Genomic DNA, 9,480 nt, shown 5'->3' on the forward strand with positions numbered 1-9,480 from the left:
ACACACACACACAGACAGACAGACACAGAGACACACACACACAGACACAAGCACACACACAGGCGCACACACACACACCTGTTATTATAACACACAACAACAACAGCGGATGCAGCAGAAGCAAAGCGAGAATAAAGCGGGTCAGATGAAACACTCACCGGTCTGATGCTGCGGTAAAGCAGTGAAGAGCAAACGCGTGAAGCTCAACGCAAACAGCTGCCGGTGATGCCCCGCACCGTCGCGAACGGCAGAAATACTGCGCGGTGATTGGTCAGAGAGTTTGATGCCACCTTAAAGCGAGCGCTCCGATTGGCTGAGCTTCATCTGACGTTCGCGTTCTCGTTATTCACAGCAGCATCCCAGTACAACCAGACCTCACCGGAGCCGGTGCATTTATACGGTGAAAACCCCCCAGCCAATCACCGCGAGCCCCTGCTGGCTCTGCACTAAACATAAGTTCATCATTGCACGCATCATTCATTATATTCAAATATGATTTGTTCTTGGATTATCACTTTATTTTGTACCTAAATTAAGCTAAATATTGCTATACTGATAGACTAATTACAGTGATCTATCAGCTGAACTACAGTTACCTCCTAGCTTTGCAGTGTCAGAAATGTACTTTATAGCCTATAATGCACTGCATTATCTATATTGTCCCTTAAATAAAAACGAGGGCATGTGAATCAAATGAAATAAGTCCTCTGGACAATCATAGATGTTATCACACAAACTGAAAAAAAACTACTAACCTGTTTGAAATTGATTCACTGATTTATTTTGTACTAAATTATTTAGATAATTAGCCTACATAATTTAATTTCTACATAATTTGTAATAGGCCTAATATATATTTTTCCTATTAATTTGTAAAAAAAAAAAAAAAAAAAAGAATACATTTAATTATTTAATTGTATAAATTGCTCAGACTTTTCTGTTATAATGACATTGTCCCCTTAAATTTAGTTTTTACCTAATTAAATTTAAATGTACCTTCTAGTATAGTTAAACATTTCAAAACAATTAGTTTGACTGAAGATGAAATGCTTTAAATGATGTGAATCTTCTGAAAGAGTCAGAGTATAGCTTTACTGGTTAAATAAACTGCAGAAAATACTCTCTGTAAGTCAACACCACAGTATTTTATTAACTGTAATTCTCTCTCAGAGCTACAGGAATCTGATTTTCTCATGAAACTCTCAGCTGTCTCAGATATGATTATTAAACTCTATTATTATTCGTATGCTTTGAGATACATTCTGTTCTCTTTTTGAAATCATCATTTGTCATGACATCTTTGAGTTAAACGCTGTTCTCAAAACTTTAGTTAACTTTCCACACACTTGTGATAAACTGATATGAAGAAGATACAAGATCTGATCCAGATAATGCTATTGAACATGGCATGATGTTGAGTGATAGCATTCAAACCTTTGCTCTTATTTTGCCATCACACACCCTGGAAACACACTCAAACTCACACTCGCACTGTGATAAAGTACCATTCAAAAGGGAAAGAAATTAATACTTTTATTAAGCAAAGATACATTAAATTGATCAAAAGTGACAGTAAAAAAAAAAACTAATAAATGCAGTTCTTTTGAACTTTCTGTTCATCTGTGAATCCTGAAAAATTAAATGCATCACAGTTTCCACAAAAATATTGTGCAGCACGACTGTTTTCAACATTGATAATAATAATCAGAAATGTTTCTAATAATCAGCATATTAGAATGATTTCTGAAGATCATGTGACACTGAAGACTGGAGTAATGATGCTGAAAATACAGCTGCGCATCACAGAAATACATTACAGTTTAACAGATACTCACATAGAAAACAGCTGTTTTGAGTTGTAGTAATATTTCACAATTTTTACTGTATTTTTGATCTAATAATAAGCATATTAGAATGATTTCTGAAGATCATGTGACACTGAAGACTGGAGCAATGATGCTGAAAATACAGCTTTGATCACAGAAATAAATTACAGTTTAATATATATTCACTTAGAGAACAGCTGTTTTAAATTGTAAAAATATTTAATAATTTTTGAAGTATTTTTGATCAAATGCATGCAGCATCGGTGAGCAGAAGAGACTTCGTTTAATAAAATAAATTTAAAAAAAAATCGTAATTATTCCAAACTTTTGTCCACCAGTTTATACCTAAACACTTTTATATGTCATTTTTGTTCTGCTGTAATAAAGTGTTCCAGAGTGTTGGTGAATTAAAAGAGAGAGCAGTTATAAACTATATATTAATACATCAAAAAGGAAGAAAAGCGTATGCATGTAGGCTATCAAAACTCAGATAGTGCCTAGAGTTTTAGACCGACAGTTAAAGTGTTAAATAGTGTTTAATAGTGTTTTGTGATCACACACATGCCATTTCACCAACATTTAAACGCAACATGTTATTTAGAGTGGTTTCTAAAAACTTAAACTATAGCGCCATCTACTGTGTGATTCTTGTATATCATTTCGGAAATACATGCTATTCGTTTAATTGAAAAGGCAGCGTTATTCCGTATATTTAGTGTTGATTTTGGACACGTCATCATTGCTCGCCTGCTGAGACTGTTATTCATAGAAATAGAAAGATATGGTGGAATGGATGTTGATATTAATGCGAAGCATAAGATGGGCGGGGTTAATGGCCCAGACTCTGTCTCTAATTGGCCAGGGACAATAATTGCAATTATTCTTAACATTTACTAGAAAACAGACACGTATAAGGGAATAAAAAGTCAAATAAATGTAAATAATAATAAATAAATAAATACATTTAATACAATAAATGGAAAATAATTTAGAAACCTAGTAAAAGCAATGTTAAATAACACTCTAAAACGTCTAAATGAAGCATAAACTTTTCAGCATACTACTAACAGACTAGCATACTACAGCTAATATTTCTGCAATATCTTTACATGGCAGAAACAGTAACTTCGGTTTGTTTGTGTAAAAATAATCCAGACCGCTGCTGGATAACGAGTCACGTGACACCTGTTACATTTCTCAGCGTAGATCGGGATGAACCAATCACAGCCGTGTGTGATTAACTCAATTCCTATAGCGATTGGTTGAGTAGAGAATAAAAAGTCAAATAAATGTAAATAATAATAAATAAATAAATACATTTAATACAATAAATGGAAAATAATTTAGAAACATAGTAAAAAATAATGTTAAATAACACTCTAAAACGTCTAAATGAAGCATAAACTTTTCAGCATACTACTAACAGACTAGCATATTACAGCTAATATTTCTGCAATATCTTTACATGGCAGAAACAGTAACTTCGGTTTGTTTGTGTAAAAATAATCCAGACCGCTGCTGGATAACGAGTCACGTGACACCTGTTACATTTCTCAGCGTAGATCGGGATGAACCAATCACAGCCGTGTGTGATTAACTCAATTCCTATAGCGATTGGTTGAGTAGATTTAAATTTGTACGTCAGGTATGGATTAGTTTAAATAATCATTTTAAATAATTATACTTTTTACCACATGAATATCAGCAACAAAACAAAACACGTCGTGACATTTGAACGGGTTTCGATGTGCTTTTTTTTTAACATTTCATGGTTTCTCAGCAGGGGAAGTCAGTGAATGGGAGAGCACCACAAATATATTTTTTGCATTCCCATTTGCTCAAATAGCAAAAGAAAAACTCCACGATAGTGTTTTCGTGACTTTCAATAAAAGGAAAAAAATTGAGAGAGACAAATTTACCATCCCTCCCATAGACGCTGCATTAGAAACCCCCTCTTTAACTGTTTTTTTTTTTTTTTGTAATTTGATGCAAAGGTGATATAATACAAAAGAATAGTGTTATAAACGTACACACATTAAAAAAAAAATACAAATATGAAAAACTTTCGTGGATTTACGACGCTGATGACCGTTAAACGCGTCACGTGGGCCAACGAGCGCCATCTGCAGGAAACCACAACACATAGGAAACAGTTAGTATTAGCATTATTATTATTAGCCGACAGCAGTCGCAGCTCAATGGTGCGCTCTCCGTGTGTTTATGAAATCATCTGGCGTTTGTAAGTAGCTCAGTGATGGAGGTGAACCGGGATGAAGCGGAGCGATGCATCGAGATCGCGATCGGAGCGCTGGAGGACGCGCAGCCGGAGAAAGCTCGCAGGTTTCTGGAGAAAGCGCAGCGGCTTTTCCCGACGCGCAGAGCCCAGGGTGAGCGCACTGAACCCGGGCTAATCCAGGCCTGGTCGCCTCGGTTAGCCTCCTGCAGCCGCGATACCGCATCTGTGTTCTGTTATAAACACAGAGATGGGATTGTTTGTTAGTGTGTGTGTGTGTTGCTGTATCGTTATAGAGCTGCTGCTCTGATGATGATGTAACTACTGCATATAAACAATACAGACAGGTCAGATTGAGATGTCATGTTAATCCGGCTGTGTCTCAAATCCCAGTGAGCTGCCTCGTTAGACAGCATATTAGGGCATGACGTTCACGTGCTGAAACGATGATGTCCCAAAATGTTGTTTAGGTCAGCATCTCACCCACTCAGTAGTGCTGGATGTGCATGTGATGAATGTAGTTGCGCTGGACTAGGTTATGAGACACAGCCGATATCTTAAAATCCAATGATGCTGGAGTAGTTCACCAAAAAATGATCATATGCTGAAAATGTGCTCACCCTCAGTTCATCCGAGATCAGGATGAGTTTGTTTCTTCATCAGATTTGGAGAAATCAGCAATGGATGCTCTGCAGTGAATGGGTGCCGTCAGAATGAGAGTCCAAACAGCTGATAAAAACATCACAATAATCCACAAGTAATCCACAGCACTCCAGTCCATCAGTTAACATCTGGAGAAGACAAAAGCTGAAACAAATCCAGCATTAAGAACATTAAGCAAACTAATTTTTTGGGTGAACTGTTCCTTTAAGTAGGCTGCTCATTTGTATGACACCCTAAAAAGGCTGCCTGTTTCCAGAAGTAATGGGAGCTGTGATCAGTTGTGTTGATTGTGTTGCGCTCATGACTCCTGGTTGTTTATCAGAGCTGCTGGCGTGGTCTCAGAGCAGCGCTGCAGGAGCCGCTGATGGCACAGAAGCTCGTCAGCGCAGGTCTGGGGTCAGCAGTAACGGCGCGGCACCTGTCGACTCCAGCAAACCCTACACACCTGAGCAGGCCGAGGCCGTCAGACGGTACCTACAGTGTTTTCACATTAGTGTCTCACAGCTTCTGTTTGATGGCAAAACATTTAGACTCATGCATTCAGACAGTTCTTAACCTCTTAACTGTCACCCGTCCCCACCTAAGTTTACTTCACTATATTACATTTAAATCCTAATCTAATCATGACAAACTGTATGTTATAGGTCTAAGACTCCTAAATAGATATTTTACCACTGTTTTTTGTTACAAATTATGTACAGGGCTCTACAGTGCGACCATTTCAGTTGCATTTGCGACTGAAAACTACTGCGTGCGACTCTGAAATAATATTTAGGAGCTTCAAAGGTTCTAGCGTACTTGCGTGTCTCTGCAGCGTTGAGTAATGTATCACAGACGTATCCTCTCATTATAACAAAGTGTTGACAGGGTGTAAATAAGAGATTCATTGTGCAGTGTAAGGAGCTTCATCGATTATAATGGAGTTTTGTGAGATTGCGATGAACTAAGATGAGAGACAGCTTTTAATGATTATTAAGGGAGTTTGCAAATGTGATATTGATTTAATACAACAGTTCATTAAACAAGAAGTTAATATTAAGTGACTTATATTGTCTGACTACAACACTATTGCCTTATTTTGCTCTATTTCGTCAACGAAAATAGTTTCTAACAAAGTAACAGCTGAGCATCTCCATTCAAACACAGCGGTGATTCGTTTATGAATGAAGGTTTTTTTTTAAACGAATCTCTAGTGAGTCAATGATTCAATTACCCATTCATAAAGACAGTCACGTGCTTCGTTCCTGAATGAATCAGCCGTTCGAACGAATCAATTGAATGAATGATTCGATGCTGGCAGTTTTAGTTTAATTTTTAAAGTATCTTTTCTGTTATTTAAATAATTTAATATTTCTATATTCAAAATGTTATATTTAAAACATTAACCTCAACATGAATTTATGAATTTAATTACACTCTGAGCCTCATTAAACGTCTGAAAATACACCTACAAGCCACTTGTGTGTTCTTCTGTGCTAACTCTGTAGCACAAATTTATTTCTTAAATACTGATTTAATTTGATTGGTAACTTATTCTTATTCTACTTCTTATTCTAGTTGTTTTTATTCTGTTGTTTTAATTAGAAATGTTAAAAAGCTTATAAATATATTTTTTTGAATTTGACATAAAAGATGACTTAAGTAAGCGTAGAGCCCTGATGTAGGAAAAGTAATCGATTAATTTATGACAAGAGTGCACCTCAAAAATCCACATCATAACAGGAGTCAGAAAAAGTCTTCCTCGTTTCTTTTTTCTCGATCACACTTTAGAAATCATCAGAAATTGTATATCAGTTGAAAACTTAAAATCTCAAAATTCATCCTTTGAAACCCATTTTAAAATCAGACATTGTATTACCATGAAAATGGTAAATCAGAATCATGTTACAAAATGTTTTCATTCATGAATTATAAAATATTAAGTTTGGATAGTGCACTTTCACGTCTATGTTCAAAAATGTGTGACAGTTAAGGGGTTAAAAAAAATCATAATCTTCATTTGTAGTTTTATTTTTTTCTGTTTTTAGTCCACTTATAAAGCTAGCCGAGGTTTCTTGAACCAAAAGCAGGAATTTAGTTTTTCATGATAATTCAAAAATGTACCTAAATATATATATATATATACATCAACAGATGTGTGTGTGTTTTTTTTTTAAATCTATTATTCATATAATGCTATTATAGTTTTCCGAACGTTTTGAATCGGCTTTTATATTTTCATATTTTTTTAAAGTTAAGTTTAGTAAGTTTGTAATGTGCTTATATAATTTTTTATTTTTTATATTTAGTGTTAATTTAGTTTTATTTCAGAATAAGTTTTAATAAATGTGTTAAATGTTTAGCATTTATTTATTTCTATTGAGCTTTACGTTTTTCTTTTCAAACTTAGTTTGAGTAATTTCAGTACTAAATACATTATGCCTTAAATTATTTTAGTATTATTTATGCTCTATTATAGTGTTTATTAGGTTTGAATTTTATATTTTCAGATTTAATTTGAGTTTTTAGTAATTTTGTAATATGCTTTTGTCGTCTTTTTATGTTTCTATTTAGCCCCCCGCCCCCCAGTTTTAGTTAATTTAGAACTTCGTCATTAACATATTTATTTCATAATATCCAAATCAGTGTTATTTTAGTATTTCTATACTATTATAGTATTTTACTTTACATTTTAGTGATTTTACACTGTGGTTTTGTCTTTTTAAAATATTTATATTTAACTATTATTTATTTTTAGTTATTTTAGTGCTTAAGTTTTGTTTTTTAAGTTTGTTTTTCATCTAATATGTTTATTTCAGCTTTTTTTCAATGAACGAAAAGCATTTTTATGGCATCTTACTTCACTGATCCAGATGCAGCAGACTGTGGTGTTTTTGTCTTGGCAGAATAAAGCAGTGCAAGAACTATTATGAGATTCTCGGCGTGCAGAAAGATGCTTCTGAAGACGATCTTAAGAAAGCCTACAGAAAGCTGGCGTTAAAGTTTCACCCTGATAAGAACCACGCTCCGGGAGCCACGGAGGCGTTTAAAGGTACGGCAGGCCGTCATACGCTTGCTTTGCTTGCAGTGCAATCTATCCACAGAAACAGTGCTTGCTCTTCATTAACATCTGGAACGTGAGGGATTTATTTGAAAGTGTAATGACGTAGATATTGCTGTGTAACTGTGGTTCTGTGCTGCAGCTATAGGAAACGCATATGCAGTTCTGTCTAATGTGGAAAAGAGACGTCAGTACGATCAGTTGGGCTCGGGCCGATCCAGCCAGACCAACGACACACACTTCCAGGCCGATATTTCACCTGAAGATCTCTTCAACATGTTCTTCGGAGGAGGATTCCCTTCTAGTGAGTTTGTGATGAAAGCAGAGTTAACTGTGAACGCTGATTTGAGAACATTGTATTTTGCATTCAAAAGTTCACCCTCAAATCAAAAGATAAATAAAGAAATTATATTTTGCAGAAATAACTACTTTTTGCATTGTGACATTTTCATAAAAAGAAAGATTTCATTACTTTGCAAGCTTGTTTCCACCTAGGAATAAAAAAATAAAAAGGTGATTGTGATTTTTTTTTTCATGCAATTCTGTTTATATTTCATAATTCTGATATAGACTCAGAATTGCACGTTTTCAGAGATAAACTTGCAATTGTGAGGAAAAAAGTCAGAAAAGTCAGAAAAGTGAAATTTTTTTTAGTGCTGTCAAACAATTGTGGATATATAAGTACACACACATGCATGTATATATTTCAGAAAAATATGTTGTTTATAGATTAAATATATATTTATATATAATATAAATTATGTGAGTATAAATGCATACATGTAAATATTTTTAAAATATATACTGTATGTGTGTGTATTTATATATACGTAATAAATATACACAGTACACGCATATATTCTGAAAACAAAAACTTTTATTTTGTATGTGATCAATCGTTTGACAGCACTGCTTTTTTTTATTCTGTGGTGGTAACAAGCTTCCATACATTACTGCAATACACTTTGAAACACGTTTTTTCTTAGCAAATATATAATTACATATTTTTATCTTTAATTTTGGGGTGAAATATGACCTGGACACATACTTTAAGGTTTTCATAAGAGTCAAAGAAGACGTTAAAGTTACTGGCAAACTATTAACTAAATTGAATAAGCATTATTGACTCATAAAAGGCAGTTTTTGTGGTGGTTGTGGAGTATCTGTTGCAGTCGTCTGTGTCTCTGTCAGTGTATTTTACTGCGCAGGCGTCACACACACAATCCCATGAATCCCTGAGGCTCTGAATAAAGACATGGCTGTGTTTCTTTCAGGTAATGTTCACATGTACAGTAACGGACGGATGCGCTTTAATCAGAATCACGGCGAGGGAGGAGAACACAGAGGGGTGAGGAGCATCTTCAGACCCATGAGCTCTGTTCATTTGGGAGAGTTTTAAAGTGTGTAACTGTGGAATCGTCTGTTTTTGGTTCAGATGTTTGTCAGTGGATGGGAAATGCTTCTTTCTCATGTTTTCGTCGTTTTCAGTAGCCTCTTAGCTTTTGTTGCTGGTCACTTCTACAGTCCTGTGGAATGACAAATGTATTTTGTTATGTTTTCATATTACATAAGCATTAAGAAATACTTTTTTATTACATACTCATTATACGCACAATTTATAATATTATTATTACATGCAAATATAAACAATTTTAGTTTTGATGTGTGTTTTTGTAAATTGTTTTTAATATTAAAATTGTTAGTTATAAAATTTTATA

The 9,480-nt window shown here is 34.6% G+C and overlaps 2 protein-coding genes across 5 annotated transcripts in view; one reads left to right on the forward strand and one right to left on the reverse strand.

Annotated features, from left to right (window-relative positions):
* The window catches only part of LOC107732751 (acyl-CoA desaturase-like), a 6,196-nt gene extending 5,820 nt beyond the window's left edge, over nt 1-376 (reverse strand). The window contains exon 1 of the mRNA XM_016544171.1: nt 159-376. The gene's annotated coding sequence lies outside the window, so the exon portion shown is untranslated. The remainder of the gene's footprint in view (nt 1-158) is intronic.
* Nucleotides 377-3,974: 3,598 nt separating this feature from the next.
* LOC107732760 (dnaJ homolog subfamily B member 12-like) overlaps nt 3,975-9,480 on the forward strand; it is an 11,953-nt gene continuing 6,447 nt past the window's right edge. For 3 of the 4 annotated variants that reach the window (XM_016544178.1, XM_016544179.1, XM_016544182.1), the window contains exons 1-5: nt 3,975-4,213; nt 5,045-5,192; nt 7,608-7,753; nt 7,905-8,066; nt 9,037-9,110. In XM_016544178.1, coding sequence (XP_016399664.1) covers nt 4,081-4,213; nt 5,045-5,192; nt 7,608-7,753; nt 7,905-8,066; nt 9,037-9,110 — 663 coding nt within the window. In that variant the 5' untranslated portion in view covers nt 3,975-4,080. Of the gene's footprint in view, nt 4,214-5,044; nt 5,193-7,607; nt 7,754-7,904; nt 8,067-9,036; nt 9,117-9,480 lie in introns of all 4 variants that reach the window. The other variant, XM_016544180.1, reaches the window with a different exon arrangement.

Source organism: Sinocyclocheilus rhinocerous, unplaced genomic scaffold, assembly GCF_001515625.1.
Source record: "Sinocyclocheilus rhinocerous isolate Xijiao unplaced genomic scaffold, SAMN03320098_v1.1 scaffold159, whole genome shotgun sequence".
Lineage (NCBI taxonomy): Eukaryota > Metazoa > Chordata > Actinopteri > Cypriniformes > Cyprinidae > Sinocyclocheilus > Sinocyclocheilus rhinocerous.